The sequence below is a fragment of the Felis catus genome, chromosome E1 (assembly GCF_018350175.1).
Source record: "Felis catus isolate Fca126 chromosome E1, F.catus_Fca126_mat1.0, whole genome shotgun sequence".
Classification (NCBI taxonomy): domain Eukaryota; kingdom Metazoa; phylum Chordata; class Mammalia; order Carnivora; family Felidae; genus Felis; species Felis catus.
This window is the reverse complement of record NC_058381.1, coordinates 9459751-9477957: the sequence shown is the minus strand read 5'-3', so window position 1 is coordinate 9477957 and position 18207 is coordinate 9459751. Positions and strand designations below refer to the sequence as shown.

Genomic DNA, 18207 nt, shown 5'->3' with positions numbered 1-18207 from the left:
GCCCAGGCCTCCCCAACACTGGCCTTCAGGAAGGGAGGTGATGCTCCCAGGTTTCAGAACTGCTCCCCTCACTCTGCGAGCAGAAAATACTGACCGTTGCATTCAGCTAAGGGAATGTTCCAATACCTGTGGGAGGAGAGGACCTTTAGGGCTTATCCGAGGAAGGCCCTACTTCCAAGGGAGAATGCCATCTCTCACCGTGCCCAGCAGACCAAGGTTACCGCCTACCTCTTTGCAGATCAGCTGGCAGCCTCCAACGCCTCCTGCGCCTTCCTTGACTTCCTGTGAAACAGCCCCTCAGCCCCTCCCACGCCTGTGAAAGTGGGTTTTCTGAGCGTCAGGCCTGAACAGAATTTCCTTTAGAAGCTGAGGTGGCCTGCTCTCTTTTTGCAGCCAATACTTTAATTCAGAAGCTCTGATGGCCTTTTAGGTAAACCTACTCCTCCCCCTCCTCCCCCGCACTTTTCCTGGAAACAGCTTGCCAAGGTTTACGGGAACAATATGGCTCCGGCCCCCAACACCAGCCATGACCTTGAGAAGGGAGAAGGCACTGAGCCACCCGAGGGGGTGACTAGAGGAGCTTGGAAGAACAGAGACCTCCAGAGACAAGAAGACAGAAGCTGAAGAGGCACGAGCGGGGGGCTGGAAGGTTCCACAGAGTGTGCGCAGTGGCAGGTCTGGGCCTCGGCCTTTCTGGAGCTGCTGACACATCGGCTGTCTACTCTCTTCTGCGAGAACACAGATCGGGGCTGCTCTGGCTTCCGGTAATGTGCTGATGATTTCCTCTAAGTGGCTGCTCCCTGCAGACTGACTTCACCCACCTAAAATGATTCATTTGCTCCCCTTTCAACTCTGTCCCCCCCCCCCCCCCCCCCCCCCCCCCGCACTTACAGGCCAGAGCAGCACCGCATGGCTCCAAGCTCTGTCCACTGCCTCAGGCGAGCAGGGCCTGAAACAGGTCTTCTAACATAGAAATTTTTAATGAAATTAAGGGTCGTGCCTAAAGACATACCACAAAATATGACATCTGCACAGGCTCTCTGGGGTGACTCCAAACCACAGAATGTAAGGGGAGAAGGTAGAGACACAAACTTTCCGTGGAGCATGGTTTGCTATGCCCAGAAACAGACAAATATCCTCCCTTCTATTCCAGAAAGGTGCAGCCAAACAGCTCTGTGTGCATCGGGGCCCCGAGCATCGCCTGAGGAAAACAAGCGTTTTCTTCTAAGACCTCCTCTAAAGCCTCCTATTTACAGAAATGTAACTGGTCTCTCTTGCCATGTGCAAAGTCACTGGGTGCCAACAGGTCAGTAAACGGACACTTGTCATTCGGGAGATGAATCCAATGCTAGGTCGGGGTCAAAACCAGCTGCCAGCTCCTCCCCCCAAAGAGGATCAGGTGGGAAAGAAAGATTTCTTGGGGGTGATGGGGAGGGATGAGCTAATTGCCCTCCCCCCCCCCCCTTGCCTTGGAACAAACAGCACCTGCCTCCACCTCTCCAATGACTCCGCTCTGGGCTCCAGGTGTGCCTGGAGTCCAATTAGGGCGGCCCAGACCTCAAGGTTTGGGAGACGCTGCCGAAAACAGGTGTGGACTGATTGACAGCTGCCCACTCACACCCGCCCCCCCAACATCCGGGGAATGACATTTTAGGGGTGAGTCCTGAGGCTGCTTCTCTTTGGAGAGCAAAGTGTGGAAACACGTCCTGAAGGTCGTCTGGTGGGGCGAGGAGTGGCTTGGCTGTATTCTCGTGGCGCCTCCTTCCCGGGCTTATCTACTCCCCCCCATGCGGGAGATTCCCAGGGGAGGTAGCAGGGGGTGTCTCCTCTGCTTTCCGACACTTCTGGTCACCAAACGAGCAGGGTTTTCTTTCCGCACCAAGCAATTCGGCGACACCAGCTGGGTGTTCTACAGTTCAACTCAAATCTGAAACTATCTGACTGGACTTAGCAGCAGATCCCACAGGCTAAGGGCATCAATGCTTTCTTTAAAAAAAAAAAAAAAAGAAAAAAATTTTTAAAAATTTTTAATGTTTATTTCTGAGAGAGAGAGAGACAGAGCATGAGCAGGGGAGGGGAAGAGAGAGGGGGAGACACAGAATCAGAAGCAGGCTCCAGGCTCGGAGCTGTCAGCCCAAGCCCCACGCAGGCCTCGAACCCACAGACCACGAGATCGTGACCCCAGCCGAAGTCAGAGGCTTAACCAACTGAGTCACCCAGGCGCCCCCCCCAATTTTTTTAATGTTTATTTATTTTTGAGAGACAGAACGTGAGAGGGGGGAGGGGCAGAGAGAGAGGGAGACACAGAATCCAAAGCAGGCTCCAGGCTCTGAGCTGTCAGCACAGAGTTCGATGCGAGGCTCGAACTCACGGACCGTGAGATCACGACCTGAGCCAAAGTCGAACAGCGAACCCACTGAGCCACCCAGGTGCCCCAGGGCATCACTGCTTTCAACAGAAAAACTATAACCTGTTTCTTGTCAGAATAAGAATTTTATTTTATTTATTTTCATTTTTTAAATTGTTTATTACTTCCAACTTTTTCTTAAGTAGGCTCCACACCCAACATGGAGCTCAAACTCATGACCCCAAATTCAAAAATCCCATGCTCTACTGACTGAGCCAGGCAGGTACCCCAGAATAAGAATTTTAGACTAATAAACATGTTAAAAGATATAAGGAAGATATTGGAACTATAACACAAGTTACTTAAGAATAAAATCTTAGGGGCACGCGGGTGGCTCAGTTGGTTGTGCATCCGACTTTGGCTCAGGTCATGATCTCACGGTCCGTGGGTTTGAACCCCACTTTGGGCCCTGTGCTGACAGCTTGAGAGCCTACTTAGGATTCTGTGTCTTCCTCTTTCTCTGCCCCTCCCCTGCTTGCACTTTGTCTTTCTCTCTCAAAAATAAACATTAAAAAAAAAAAAGATAAAATGTCACAGTTATGGTTGGGGTTCCAGTTACGGGGCGCCTGGGTGGCTCAGTCGGTTGAGCGTCCAACTTTGGCTCCGGTCATGATCTCGCAGTCTGTGTGTTCGAGCCCCGCGTAGGTCTCTGTGCTGACGGGTCGGAGCCTGGAGCCTGCTTCGGATTCTGTCTCCCTCTCTCTCTGCCCCTCCCCTGCTCATGCTCTGTCTCTCTCTCTCTCTCTCTCTCTCTCTGTCAAAAATAAATAAACATTAAGATAAAAATTAAAAAAAAAATGCTTTCCTCCCCAAACCCCTTTAAAATAATCACAACAGGATAGGGGAACCTGGGTGGCTAAGTCGGTTAAGTGTCTGACTCTTGGTTTTGGCTCAGGTGGTGATCTTGTGGTTTGTGGGTTCAACCCCCGTGTCCAGCTGTGTGCTAACAGTGCAGAGCCAGCTAGGGATTCTCTGTCTCCCTCTCTCTGCCCATCCCCTGCTCATGCTCTCTCTCTTTAAATAAAGATTTATAAATAAATAAATAAAATGATCACAAAAGAATAAAATAAGGACAAAGAGGGTGGGAGAGGAAGCCGTGCAGAGGCAATGCTTGGACAGTTGATGACCATTCCTAACTCAGTGGAAAAGCTGAGACCTTGGTGCCCTGGGGACCCAAGCACAGACGAGACCCTGCCTACCAGGGGGAATTAAGCAGACGTCTGCCCTGGAAACTTTGAGAACGGTGACATCACCCTTTAGGGAAGCTCAGTGAAGCCCCATCCATGCACCTGGCTTTTTGGTCCCAGACATTTGAGGAAAGCTCCTACCATGAAAGGCAGAAACTTACAAAAAACAAGTGGAAAAAACCCAGAGAAACAAAGGAAGTTCTGAAGCATGTTTTCCCCATTGTCTAACTCTCTGGACCCCAAGTGCGACTTTCAGGCAATGTTTGACCTGGGTACCCAGGTCTGGACAACTTTTCTCTCCTGAGATAGGCTTTTGTAGCAATCAGGCAGCCCCTGGGGACCCTAGGGCTCTGAGGGAAGGTCTAACACTCAAATCCTAAACTCCTTTTTTTTTTTTTTTTTTATGTTTATTTAATTTTGAGAGGGAGAGGACCAGCAGGGAAGGGGCAGAGAGAGAGAGAGGGAGACAGAGGATCTGAAGCAGTCTCTCACTAACAGCAGAGAGCCATGTGCAGGGCTTGAACCCACCAACCATGAGATCATGACCTGAGCTGAAGTTGGACACTTAACTGACTGAACCACCCAGGTGCCCCTCAAATCCTAAACTCTTTTTCGGAACGTCTTCCCTTGGATCTTTAGTCAACCCGTTATTCCCTTTGCTGTGGTCAGAACAATTGTGTCTTCCCCCAAATTCTTTAAACTGTCAGTGTAAAAAGGGTGTAAGTTTTTTCAATTTTATTTTTTTAAAGTTTATTTATTTACTTTGAGAGAGACAAGACAGCATGAGTGGGGGGAGGGGCAGAGAGAGAGGGAGACGGAGAATCCCCAACTTTTTTTTTTTAAAGAAGAGATGGGGGGGCGCCTGGGTGGCGCAGTCGGTTAAGCGTCCGACTTCAGCCAGGTCACGATCTCGCGGTCCGGGAGTTCGAGCCCCGCGTCAGGCTCTGGGCTGTTGGCTCAGAGCCTGGAGCCTGTTTCCGATTCTGTGTCTCCCTCTCTCTCTGCCCCTCCCCCATTCATGCTCTGTCTCTCTCTGTCCCAAAAATAAACGTTGAAAAAAAAAATAAATAAAAATAAAGAAGAGATGGGAACACAGAGGGAAATCAGATGGTCTGGGTTCAAATCTCACCATCACTTGCGACCCGTGCTGTAATCTAGAGCAAGAGAGTTATTTCACCTCTGACTCTGTTTCCCCTTCTCTGAAATGGAAGTTCTATCTCCCAGGGGGAGGTAAGGATGAAGAAAGAAAATGCCCAGGGGCACCTGGCAGGCTCGGTGGGTGGAGTGGGGGACTCTTGACCTGGTGGGGGCGGGGGGCGGGGAGAGGGGAGGTTGTGAGTTCCAGCCCCACGTTGGGCGTAGAAATTACTTAAAAATAAAATCTTGGAAAAAAAGAAGAAACAAAATGCTCATAAAGTGCCTGGCTCACGGTCAAGCGTGTGCCCGCGTCGTACAAGCTCCTTGTGTTGCCACCTCTAGGGTGCATCCTTCTAGGACGCACCCGCTCCCTCGGAGGGAGGCAGAGGCCACAGTCCCTGACACCCTCACTGTCCTGCTTTGTGACTTGGGAAGCGGAGTGGGGCATGAGGAGTGGGCCATCCGCGTCCACGGGGAAGATCTGCCGCGCCCCCATGCTGTCCTGGGGAGACCTAACTCCAGCCACGGGCCCGCGTCCCAGGGAAGGTGTTTGCGGGGGGTGGGGGTGGGGGCGGGGACTGGAGCTCCCTTAGGGAAAGGGGCGGGGCCGCGTCTGGGCGCGGGGGCGGGGCTGGGGCCCGGTCGGGGAGGGGCGACGGGGTGGTTGCCTCGCGGGATTGGGGTCTGTCCTTCTGCATCCCCGGCTCGGTCCTCTGGTTAGTGTCCATCCCTCGGTGTCCGACTGCTGTCCCTTACGCTCGACCTCGCCCGCAGCCTGGGCCATCCTTTGTCTCAGTCAGGTTATCTGATGCATTTTTGGTGCTTGGTCCAGACCAACCCTGCTTGCGTCTGGTCTTTCCCCTTGTCTCTGTCGCTGGTTCTAGCCTGTCCTGCTTCTAGATCTCTCGGCCTCAGGGCGTGTCTCTCTTCTGGGTCCTGTCTCTGAGACCCGAGCTTCCTCTCTCTGCCCCATCTTTATTTGGCTCAGACTCGGTCCTTCCTCCCATTCCCCCTTTCTCAGTTCTGATCTCCCAGATAACATCCCTCTCTCCTGATCTTTTCATTAAAAAAAATCGGAAGTCTATTAGCCAATAGCAGGCCTTGTTGACAACGGGCCCAGCTTCAGCCCAAGATTGGGGAAATTCCCTAGAGGCAAATGCCCAGCCTGGGCCTGGGCTCCCAGATTTGGCACGGGGCCTGGATGTGGCTGTTCTAGGTCCTGTGAGAAAGGTCCCACATGCGGGTCTGGCTGAGCAGTGGCCTCTGGGGCTCAGAGGCAGTGTGGGAAGTGGCAGCTCACTTTCCATGAGAGTGAGAACTGTCCCAGGCCAGCAGACTGTACTCACACCGGCAGGACTTTGGTCCCCTTCTCCTCTGTGGCCTCGGTGGCCTTCTAAGTTGGTCCTTGCTGGGGACCAGGGCCACATGAGCTAGCATTTTTTTCTCCCACTAGGAGCCTGCTAAACTCTAGTCGCTGTCTCCTTTGTTCCAGGAAGCTTGTCCAGCCTCCTAAACAGGCTTCTTTCTATTTCTTTACTGTCAGTTCCAGATACAGTCCTGCTCAGGGAGGCTTTGTCTATCTGGCCAGTAAACATGGCCTGGCCCAGGCTCCGGACCAAGTTTTGGGATTGGCATAAGGAAATCAAAAGTTTTAGGCATAGGCCCTGGCCTGTCCACCTCCCTCCCCCCAAGTCCTACCCTTCCTCCCCTCTAAGGCCAGAATAATTCTCATCTTATAGACTCTGAACCCCTCTCCCCCACCTCTCTTTAGAATTTACACTAATTATATACAGGCTTTGGCCATAGCTTGCACATATGAGTCGAAATTTTTTTTAACTCTACAAGACAGTCCATATTTGTTTTTTTTTTTAAGCCAATGGCAAAAAAAAAAAAAAAAAAAAAAAATCAAGTAGTGCGAAGGATACACCTTGAAAAGGAAGTTGCCTTCTCATCCTTGATCCTTGTTTTTTTTTTTTTCTTAAGTAGGCTCCATGCCCAATGTGGACTCATGACACACGACCCTGAGATCAAGAGTTGGATGCTCTACCAACTGAGACACCCAGGCACCCCACCCCCCTTTTTTTAAAGTAAGCTTTAGGGGCGCCTGGGTGGCGCAGTCGGTTGAGCGTCCGACTTCAGTCAGGTCACGATCTCGCGGTCTGTGAGTTCGAGCCCTGCGTCGGGCTCTGGGCTGATGGCTCGGAGCCTGGAGCCTGTTTCCGATTCTGTGTCTCCCTCTCTCTCTGCCCCTGCCCCGTTCATGCTCTGTCTCTCTCTGTCCCAAAAATAAATTAAAAAAAATAATAAAATAAAATAAAGTAAGCTTTAGCCCCAACCTGGGCTTGAATTCAGGACCCTGAGATCAAAAGTGACCTGCTCTACCGACTGAGCAAGCCAGATGCCCCCCATCGTTGATCCTTAATTCCTTCCTCCAAAGAATATGTCTGTTACACATTTTTGTGACCTTTCTCTTCCTTTTCTTAAAATCAATTCTGAAAATAAATTCCAAAAAAAGAAACATGCCTTTATAAAAAGTTACTAAGTGTGAAATGAAACACATAGGTGTGAAGGCTGCTTGGAGGACATTTTTCCTTACATGGAGACTGGACTGAGCAAAACTTGTTGAAATAGAAGTCCAGTGACCTTGGAACTGAAGAAGACTTTCTTCTCTGCTTGATTCATTTCCCACTAAGAACACAGGCATTATTTTCTGCTCAGAGGACTTTTTTTTTTTTTTTTTTTAAGATAGAAATCACATACAGTTCACTGTTTTGAAGTGTGCAGTTCAATGGTCTTTAATATATTTACACAGTTGTGCACTGTCATCACAGTCTAATTTGGGACATCTTCATTTCCCCCAAAAGAAGCCTTATACATTTTAGTTTCTACTTGGCCATGATGAATAACACTGCCGTAAATAGTTGTGTACAAGTGTTTGTGTAGACATACATTTACCTTTCTTTTTTTTTTTTTAATTTTTTTTCAACGTTTATTTATTTTTGGGACAGAGAGAGACAGAGCATGAACGGGGGAGGGGCAGAGAGAGAGGGAGACACAGAATCGGAAACAGGCTCCAGGCTCTGAGCCATCAGCCCAGAGCCTGACGCGGGGCTCGAACTCACGGACCGCGAGATCATGACCTGGCTGAAGTCGGACGCTTAACCGACTGCGCCACCCAGGCGCCCCTACCTTTCTTTTGAAATGAGTGCAATAGTTAGGTCATATGGTAACTACCTGATTAATTTTTTTTCATAGTCTCTACACCCAACATGGGACTCGAACTCATGACCCCGACATCAAGAGTTGCATGCTCTTCCAACTGAGCCAGCCAGGTGCCCTTAGTGTTTAATTTTTTGAGGAACAGCTAGACTGGTTTCCAAAGTGGCTGTTTGATTTTATGATTCATCAGCAATGTATGAGCATCCCAATTTCTCCATAGGCTCACCAACACTTGTCATCATCTGTCTTTTATTTATAGCCATCCCAGCAGTGTGAAGGTATCTCATTGTTGTTTTTATTTGCATGTCCCAGATGGCTGATGATCTGAGAACTTTTTAAAAACTGCATTTGCAATTAGGGTTTTCTGCCCAATTGTCATTGTCATCTGAAGTGCCTCTGAAGGACTTGAGGGTGTCCACTTTTCGGTTTTTCTCCAACAGCACAATAATGTCCTCTGCATTATGATTATGATTAACCACGCAGTCATTCAGAGCTTTCTTGCAGGAAAAAAAGGGGAAAAAAAGCCTTGAGCACAAGCTGTCTGCTAGGTCCTGAGGATACAGTAAAAAAAAAAAAGGGGGGGGGCAAAACCTTGCCCCTTGTTGAGCTTGGTGCATAAGGGTGTGTCCCTGGATTCAAACCCCTGCTTTGTCACCTCCCAGCTATGTGGCCTTGGACAAGGTGCCTAATGTTGCTCAGCCTCAGTTTCCCAGTCTGTGAAATAAGGTGGCTCTGAGAGTTGCATGTAAAGCACTAGGCACAACGTCTGGCACATTGTGAGGTAGGCATTCGTTATTGTCAAAGGTGAAGCCAGACAAATAAACGTTAACAATAACGGATAGTGAGTTATGATCAGAGAAGTATATAGTGTCATTGGAGCACCTAGTGGGGGCCTCCAACCCAGTTCAGGGTCTAGGAAAGGCTAGGAATTGATGTTTCAATGGAGGGACAACAGATGAGTAGGAGCTGGCTAGAACAAGGGCAGTGTGTGTGTGTGTGTGTGTGTGTGTGTGTGTGTGTGTGTGTGTGTTTGTGTTTGGGGGGGAGGGTTGTTGCTGGCAGGGGGACCAGCCTGTGCAAGGCTTGGAGGCAACATAAGGGAGCATGGCATACTGGAGAGACTGAAATGTGTTCCAGTGTCTAGAACGGTGCTGTCCAATGGAATGCTCTGCAGTGATGGAGAAGTTCTGTATCTGTGCGGTCCAATAGGGTAGCCACTAACCAACCACATGTGGCTACTGAGCATTCGAAACGTGGTTACTCTGACTGTAGAACAGAATGTTTAATTTCATTTTATTATAACTGATTTAAATTCAGAGAGTCAGATGGTGTCTACCGTGTGGGACAGCGCAGGCCTAGAGTGCAACGTGTAAGACACGGTGGAGATAAAGCAAGGGAAAAGAGCATCTAGACTACCCAGGGTTGCAGGGCATGGAGTTTGCATTTGATTCTAAGTCCCAAGGGAAGCCATCGTTTGGGGTGGCAGGTGGGGTTAAGTGGGGACTGGGGGTGATCTGGGTTTCATTTTCGAAAGATCCTTCCAGTTGCTGCACAGGGGAATGGATTATGAGGGTGAGGGGTGGAGTTGGAGTGAAGCAGGGAGACCCGTTTGTAGGTGCCTCCAGTCTCCCAGGGGAGAGATGATAGTGGTTTCGACCGGACAGAGATGGAGACAATTTGGTAGGTTTGGGGCAGGGACTGGGTGTTAGGGAGCTCGGGAGAGGAAGGTGTCCCAGGGCTACTTGGAGGGCGACCGTGACTTCAAGCCCCAGTGAGGAATCCGTACCCAGCTGGGGGCAGGGAGTTCTCATCTCTGCGGTGCCTGGAGGCTTCCCTGTCCCCCCCTGCTGGTAGGTGCTGGAAGCGTCTTTCGCTAAGGGGTGTGGAGCTGACAGGGCCCCCTGCTAGGGGGGCAGGAGGAAAGCCCGAGAGAGGTAGGAAAATCCCCTCAGATTCCTAGTTGGTCGGGTGGCGTGCATTCCCAGAGTCATGTGCTGGGCTGGGTCTGTCCTCTCCCTGGGGTCCGTCCACATTAGCTCCGTCTGCCCTGGGACGGGTCAACCAGTTCCCAGCCTGAGAAGGCATGTGGTGGGGAAGGGGAGGAGGCAGAGGTCGGCACAGCGGGGCAAGGACCCCCCACTCCGTGCCAGCTCCCACCTGCGGCAAGGCCCCAGCACCCGAGGGTTGCCTCTGCTTGCCACCCCACCCCCCCACCTGGGCCATCCCCGGCTAGACACAGTGGGGGTGGGGAGGCGGGGCGTGTCTCCCCGAGAGCAGGGTGTGGCCAGTGGTCCAGCAGGTCACTCGCGGATGGCCAGCCCGTCCTGACCCGGGAGACTTAACCCCACTCCCCACCATGCCTGCAGGCCGGGTGGGCTGAGGGTGCGCAACACCCCGAGACCGCAGCCCCTGGCGGAGCTCAGAGCAGGCTTGGGGAGGTTCTGCGGCTCCCGGCTGTCAACGCCCGCCGCCCTCCCTGCCTCACTTCCTCCCGCAGCCCCCGCCGCCCCGGAGGCACGGGATCCCGGCGGGTCCGCAGCCCCGGCCGCCACGCCCTGGCCTCGGCCCGCGGGGTAAGTCGGTGGGCGATCGGGGCACATTGGGGAGGGGGGAAGGTGCCTGGAACCTGACAGTGACCGATCCGGGCGGGGAAGCCGTAGTGGGGGGGTGGGGGGAGGCTGCCTGCTTCTCCAGCCCCGAGTGAGGGTCTTCAAGGGGCTCCCGCCTCTACCTGGACTGCCAGACCCCTTCCTCCCTGCCGGGGTGGGTAAGGGCTGCAGGACAGGCGGCAGGGGCCCGACAGGTAGCTGTTGCTGCTGAGGCTTGGGAACGGTGGGCTGGGGGGGCAGCCGGGGAGGCAGATCGGGGGTCGGGGGGATGGTTAGGGACATAAGCCAGGCTAAACGGCGTGTGGCTTGGGAAGGACGCCCCAGAGTGGCTGTCCATCTTTCTGGATAGATGGTGGGTCATGTTGAAGTAAAAAAACCTAAAACAAACAGGTCAACATGTTGAGTCAGCTAGCCAGGTCCCTGCCTCTCTTGCTTCTGTGGGAAAATGCCCCAACCCCAGGTCCCTGAGGGCTGTGGGAGCCTGAAGCTGGACGGGGCCCAGCCCAAGCCCTGTCACCATCCAGCCTCTCATCTTCTCGCCCTTGTTTCTGCTCCCTGTCCCCTTCTCCCACCCTGCTGTCTCCCCACCCATTGCTGACTCTGTCTTCTTTCTTTCTGCTTCTACCCACTAGGGGGCTCCGGGGCCTTCCCCCTGCCCCCAACTGGGGCCCCACCCCTTGCCATGTGATGGAGGCTGTGGTTTCCATTCTCCCACGAAGAGGTGTCAGGGCCCAGAGCCCCAGTTAGGGCCCGAGAGGTGGGACTGTCAGAGGGAGTTCGGGCAGCCAGCCAGGGGGCTCCCTCCCCACTCTGTAGCCCCCAGAGACCCTAAAGCACAGAGAGGTGGCATTCAATGCCCTCAGAGATGAGTCAGACTGAAAACACAGATGGGCCCTGAAAGATTTGGAGAACTGAAGAAGGACATCATGGTAGCGTGCTGTGGTTTTAGACCAGGCCCTGCCAACAGCTGACGGCCTTGGGGAAGTCACTTCCCCTTTCTGAGCCTTAGTTGGCCTGGTAGTAAAACGAGAGGTCTGAGAGACCAGCGGTTTTCCAACCGCCTCTCCCAGAATGCTCCCGTCCTGTGGCAAGAGGTTCGATGACCCGCCTCTGGTGCCTACAGCCGCACTCTTATCTGTTGCGAAGACTGGCCACTGGGCAAGATGTTATGTAGAGAAATGCTGTGTTTGTGCTGTGACCCCCAACGTTTGTTTCCCCGGACCAGGGGCTGTGGCCTCTCAGATATCAGAGGGAGGGAAAGTCAGGGACAGTCTCAACCCTTCCCGTGGGACTACGTCAGTAGGCGGACCCACTGGGTCCCTGTTCTTCCCCATTCCATCCTCACACCGGAAACCTCCCTCCCTCTCCTCACCCTGGCCTTCCTCCCCCTCCCGACAGTCTGACTCGGTGGGTGGGTCTACTTGTACTCAGCTTCTATCTAAACTTCTCTCTCTCTCTCTCTCTCTTTTTAATGTTTATTCTTTTTTTTTTTTTTTTTTTTGAGAGAGAGAAAGAGAGCAAGCACGAGTGGGGAAGGGGCAGAGAGAGAGGGAGACAGAGAATCCCAAGCAGCTTCCACACTGTCAGCGCAGAACCCGATGTGGGGCTCGAACTCACGAACTGTGAGACCATGACCTGAACTGAAATCAAGAGTCGGCTGCTTAACTGACTGAGCCACCCAAGTGCCCCCTAAACTTCTCTTTTTGCAGGCCCCAGCCAGACCTCTTACCCCAACCCAGGACTGGGAAGAAGGACGGAAGGAGGAGCCTCTGACAACTCGGTCTCCACTGAGGTTTGAGCCAGGCAGAGCAGCCTCCTCCCCTTAGGATGGCCTCGCCCTCCAGCTCTCCCACTTTCAGGCTCCAGACATCAGACGGAGGCCAAGAAGATGGCACTGAGGCGGACAAAGGAAAGCTGGGCCTTGGGGACGGGCCGCCCCCCATGGAGTCACCATTCCAGAGCGAAGACCGGAACTGCCCCCCTCAGATCAAAGTGAACCTCAACTACCGCAAAGGAACGGGTGTCAGGTGAGGCAGCAAATGGGGGTGGGGCCCAGGGGAGCACCCTGAGTCAGACTTGATGGCGAGGGGTGGAGGGAGGTCCTCAGTCTGGCTGTGATGGCTCCTGGGCCTGACAGGCATAACCCCGCTCTGCTCTCTGGGGTTGATCCCTCTGGAACCTTCCTCATTCCTGGCCTTCTGCCTTCTGAGGTCCTGTTCTTCTTCACAGGGACATGCTCTTCCGTCTGGAAGTACTCAACAGACCCTTGCAACCCCTTGTGTGTGCCCTGACCCTTGTGCGTCACAGTCCCTGCGGGGATGCTAGCGTGATCCACACTCCGGTCCAAGTTGAGAGTCAGGGACATCTGGCAGTGTCCTGGGTGCTCCTGGGTTCTGCTCTTCTGCTCGAGGGCTGGACCTGTTGCCCAGGGGACTCTGGGGAGGGCTTCTGCTAGGAGTTTGCTTCACTTTGAGCCTCCTGTGATCAGTACCAGTTCAGACAGTGCGAGCCCACTTTTGCCGGGGGTATATGACTTCCCAGCTTTTGGGTGTGTGGGGGGCTCGCCTGGCATCCCCCCTCAGCGTGAGGTCTGATGTGCGAGGCTGGAGAATCCTCGTGGGCGAGGCGGGACTCTGCCAGGAAAGCCCCTTCCTCTCTCCTCGTGTCTGAGACGTGGCACCAGCCTTGGCCCCCAGCCCAGAGCCCCTGTGTCGTTTGCGTCGGAAGGCCTCGGTCAGATTCAGAGCCGGGCAGGGGAGGCTGCGGGTGAGGCTTCTGGGAGCTGAGTAGTCCCCCTGGCAGGCAGAATAGGTCCCTTGATGCCCCTCAGTGCCTCAAGTCTGTGCTCTTGTTGGGTTTCCCTGCCCCAAGACTGTGATGCCACCCGGTGGCGGGAAGTATTTTGTCCAAATGGCCCCTTCCTCCGGCCAGACTGCCCATAGGGCTCCCCAGTCAGCCACAGAGTCCTCTCAGGCATGTCGCGGCCACGTGGTCTGCTAGGCAGATGATGGTATGTCTGGCCAGGCCGGGCAGACGCGCGACTAACTGGTGTGGGGGAGGCAGGGCCTGGCTCTATCAGTCACACAGCCACAGCTTAACACATGACTGAGCCCAACAGTCCCCTGCTCATTAGAGAGTCACTAACTCTTACTTGGTGAAGCTGGGACCTGAGGGTCCCCAGAGCTTCCAATGGTCTCCCACCTCTTTTTGTCCCTTTATATCCACTGGTGACGGTTCCAGAAGCCCCAGGGGCAGGCTGGCCTCTGTAAATAGCGTCAGGCCCAGGAGGGGAACCCCACACTCCTTCCCCTCCCTCCCCTGTCACCAGAAACTGCTAGATGCTGAGGGGCTACCAGACCTCTTCTGGGGCCTTTCCCAGAAGTGTGGTTTCTCAGTAAAACTCTGGTGAGCATCTGATAGGTTTCAGCACTAGGCCCCTGTGTCTCTGAGAAACTTCTGTCTGCCCAGTCTAGAATTTTTCTGGGGGTTAGGAGTCAGGGTCTGGAGTTAGTTAGACGACTTCCCCCAGGTGAGCCCCAGTCCTGCGCATGTGGCTTTGGGCGAGTTAATTTACCTCTTTGTTCGTCTAATGGAGAAAACAGAGATTGCTGATCCCCTGGGCTGAAGTGAGGGTTAAAGGTGCAACCACACCGTTATCAGTCTCGAGATGGTTTCTGAGAGGATCGGGGGGTTCTCTTATTTATTTATTTAACTTTTTTGGGGTTTATTTATTTATTTTGAGAGAGAGGAAGTGTGTGAGCAGGGGAGGGGCAGAGAGAGAGGGAGAGAGAGAGAATCCAAGCAAGCTCTGCTGCAGAGCCTGACTCGAACTCACCAACCTGTGAAATCATGACCTGAACCGTGAAATCAAGTGTTGACACTGAGCCTCCCAGGCGCCCCTAGAGCTGGTTTCTGAGAGGATGAGGCCTTTTCTTGATTCTTTTGTCTAGGCCAGCAGGGCATACAGCCCCTAACAGTCTGTGGGTACCTCCTGTGGTCCCATCCCCACCTGGACTCCCGCTCAAGAGCATGACAGGTTCCTGTGCTGAAATCCTCTCTGGGATAACGAGCCTGTTGTAAGACCATCGAGCCACCTGGCAAATGATAAGCGCCTGATGCGGAAAAAAATCTGGAGTCGTGGGGATGCTGGGGACTAGTGCCCCGGACAGGCCCTCTTCCACCTGCTAGGACTCTGGGCACTTGGGGTCTCCTTGGTCTGTGCTGGGCAGAGGCCCTCAGAAAGGCTCCCAGAGGGCTCTCGGGCCTGCAGGGTGCCCAGTGCTCACAGGATGCCCTGGAAGGACTCCCTGGGATGGGGGGCATTCGGGGTGGGGGGAAGCATGGTTCTTCCACAGCATCAGACACAAGTCACATCCCCACAGCCAGCCAGACCCAAACCGCTTTGACCGTGACCGGCTCTTCAGCGTGGTGGCCCGGGGCGTCCCCGAGGATCTGGCTGGGTTAGCAGAGTACCTGTCCCGGACCAGCAAGTACCTCACCGACTCAGAGTACACAGGTAGGCCTGCCCTGTGCTGAGACTCGGCTGACTGGGTGGCCTTGACCGTGGTCAGGAGCCAAGGGGTGACTGTTCTTAGCAGCCCTCCTGCCTAAATGGCTGCAGGGAGGCCCTGCCGACAGAGCTGAGGGCAGCTCATTGAGGTCACGGCTGTGCCTCCCGCTCCCTCCCCTCCCCCTGGCTCCTGGCCAACCTCCGCCATCTTCAGCCCACTTTGGTGGCCAAATGGATACTCATGGGTTCACAGTGCATCTTTTGTCTTTTTCTTTTCTTTTCCTTTTTTCTTTTCTTTCCTTTTTTCTTTTTCTTTTCTTCTTTCCTTTTTTCTTTTCTTTTCTTTTCTTTTCTTTTCTTTTCTTTTTTCTTTTCCTTTCATCTTAAAATAACAGTCTCATTATTTTTGCCCCAAATCTAAACATCTTTATGGTTTGGCCTGATTAGAAAATCAGCCCCAATGTCAGAAAAGTAACATTTGTGCATTCCAGAAGATTCTGACCATAATGAAATGTATAAGGTGAGGTTAAAAACGTTACGACATCCTGGATCCCTGTTCATGATTTGGGATATATCTTTTCAAACCATTTAAATCTATCAGGTATATATTTACATAAGGGGTTGGGCCATATATACCCATTTGTGACAACTTACACTTGGGTGCATAGACTTCTAACTCGGTCACTTTAACAGCTGCAGAGCTTTTCTGTTGCGTACATTTACCAGGATTTAGTTAACTATTCCTCAACGGTGGCCATTTAGGTTGGTTGTCGTTTTTGACCTCAACGTACTGGGTGCCAGGCCCTCTGTGTGCCGAGAATTTTGTATGTGATTCCATTTGACCCTTATAACAGCCCTGGAACATTCCCATTTTACAGTCAGGAAAACCGAGGTCAAGAGAGGCCAAGTGACTTGCCTAAGGAGAGAGCTATCAAATGATGGAGCCGTTTAACGCATGTTGCTCCGGGTGTTCTGTAGACAACGTTGCGCACAGGACAAATTACGTCCTAGAAACCTATTTTCTAGGGCAGAAATTGGAGCCATACCTGTTGGTAGTTTAATACTTGTTGGTTGGAGCCTTAATACCCTATCGCATGGCTGTGTTTCCACCGGTCGTGTGTGACAATCTTTTTTTATCCTCCCAAGGGGTGCTTTGGAGCTGGTGGGCAGCCCGGCCACTCCAGGTCTGAGCACCCTGGTGCCCCTTCCCCTCCCCTTCTCCCACAGAGGGCTCCACGGGTAAGACGTGCCTGATGAAGGCCGTGTTGAACCTTCGGGATGGGGCCAACGCCTGCATCCTGCCGTTGCTGCAGATTGACCGGGACTCTGGCAATCCCCAGCCCCTGGTCAACGCCCAGTGCACGGATGAGTACTACCGAGGCCACAGTGCCCTGCATATTGCCATCGAGAAGAGGAGCCTGCAGTGTGTGAAGCTCTTGGTGGAGAATGGGGCCAATGTGCATGCCCGGGCCTGTGGCCACTTCTTCCAGAAGAAGAGCCAAGGGACTTGCTTCTACTTCGGTGAGGAGCCTTTCTTGAGTAAACTGAGGTGCAGAGGGGACGAGGTCGCACGGTAAATGTGTGGCAGAGCTGACCCTTAAACTCAGATCTGTCTGACCCCCAAGGGCTCGTGCTTCTAGTCACTGGGCTGCCTGCAAAGCAGTTTGTCTTAGGAGATGTTTTAGCCTTGTCTGGCCAAGGAAGCTCGTCACACATCCGCTCCCAGACCAGGACAGGGGAATGGGCTGGCGGAACCGGTGTGGGGGAAAGTCTAAAGTGGTGTCGATGCCAGGTGACATTGGGGCTGGGCTCTGGTGAAGAAAAGAGAAGGAGGCAAGGAGATGGGAACCTTGGTTGGCTGACCTCTGTTCTGAGCCTTTAGATGGTAAAAAGCTTCGGTCACCTCTCCCTGGGGTCAAGAGCTGGACAGAAATGACTTTACCAGGGCTCATAGGAAAAGGCACAGCCGCCCTAAATGGGGGTTGGGACCATCTTCCCTCTCAGCACAGGCCCGGGCGGGCCTGGGGTCCCGAGGCCTGACTCTCTTAAAGGGGGCCCGGCGTTCTGTCCTGGGACTGTGAGGCGTAGTCAGGTGGAAGCTGGGAGGCCTGAGGCTCAAGCTGTCCCTCTTGACCCCCAGGCGAGCTGCCCCTCTCTCTGGCCGCGTGCACCAAGCAGTGGGATGTGGTGACCTACCTCCTGGAGAACCCGCATCAGCCTGCCAGCCTGCAGGCGGCCGACTCACTGGGCAACACTGCCCTGCACGCCTTGGTGATGATCGCAGATAACTCGGCCGAGAACAGTGCGCTGGTGATCCGCATGTACGATGGGCTTCTCCGAGCCGGCGCCCGCCTCTGCCCCACAGTGCAGCTCGAAGACATCCCCAACCTGCAGGGCCTCACGCCCCTGAAGCTGGCCGCCAAGGAGGGCAAAATCGAGGTGAGTGTCTGGCCCCCACCTTTCCAGGAAGCGACAGGACCCCCTTTGATTTTTCTGCAGAAAGAGCCTGGGGCAACATTCTAGATCATTGGTCTCTCTGCTTTTTTTTTTTTTTTAAGCTTATTTATTTTGAGAGAGAGAGAGAGAGAGAGAGAGAGAGAGAGAGAGAGAATCTTAAGCAGTCTCCATGCTCAGCATGGAGCCCAACTTGGAGCTGATTCCATGACCCTGGGATCATGACCTGAGCTGAATTCAAGAGTCGGCTGCTCAACCAACTGAGCCACTTAAGCACCCCCACCCCGTTTTTTTAAAGTAATCTTTACACCCAAGTTGGGGCTTGAACTCACAATCCCGAGATCACGAGTCACATGCTCCACCGACTGAGCCAGCCAGGCACCCCAAAACAAACTGCTTCTTAACCTGTTCGAGTTAGGGATGCTTTCTAGTCTGGTGGAAGCTCTGAGCTCTGACCACAGAAGGGTACACACCTGTGTAGCCGGGAACCTCTGGTCTCGAGGGGCCTCAAGGACCTCTGGGCTGGGGTCCCTCTGCCATGTAGGGGCTCCAAGGAAGAGACCTCAGGGCAGAAGTGGGAAAGGAAGAGCCAGGTTCACTGGCAGGTCTGAACATATGTGAGCCGATGAGAATATTTACACTGTGGCTGAGCATGTGAGGATGTGTGAGAAGAGTTTATACACA

At 53.2% G+C, this 18207-nt stretch overlaps 1 protein-coding gene across 2 annotated transcripts in view; it reads left to right on the top strand.

Annotated features, from left to right (window-relative positions):
• The first annotated feature begins 317 nt into the window (after positions 1–317).
• The window catches only part of TRPV2 (transient receptor potential cation channel subfamily V member 2), a 28456-nt gene continuing 10566 nt past the window's right edge, over positions 318–18207 (top strand). Inside the window, exons 1-6 of one of the 2 annotated variants that reach the window (XM_019817212.3) lie at positions 318–764; positions 1154–1306; positions 12269–12586; positions 14942–15075; positions 16297–16590; positions 17210–17508. In XM_019817212.3, coding sequence (XP_019672771.2) covers positions 12387–12586; positions 14942–15075; positions 16297–16590; positions 17210–17508 — 927 coding nt within the window. In that variant the 5' untranslated portion in view covers positions 318–764; positions 1154–1306; positions 12269–12386. Of the gene's footprint in view, positions 765–1153; positions 1307–9821; positions 10524–12268; positions 12587–14941; positions 15076–16296; positions 16591–17209; positions 17509–18207 lie in introns of those variants that run through there. The other variant, XM_011288828.4, reaches the window with a different exon arrangement.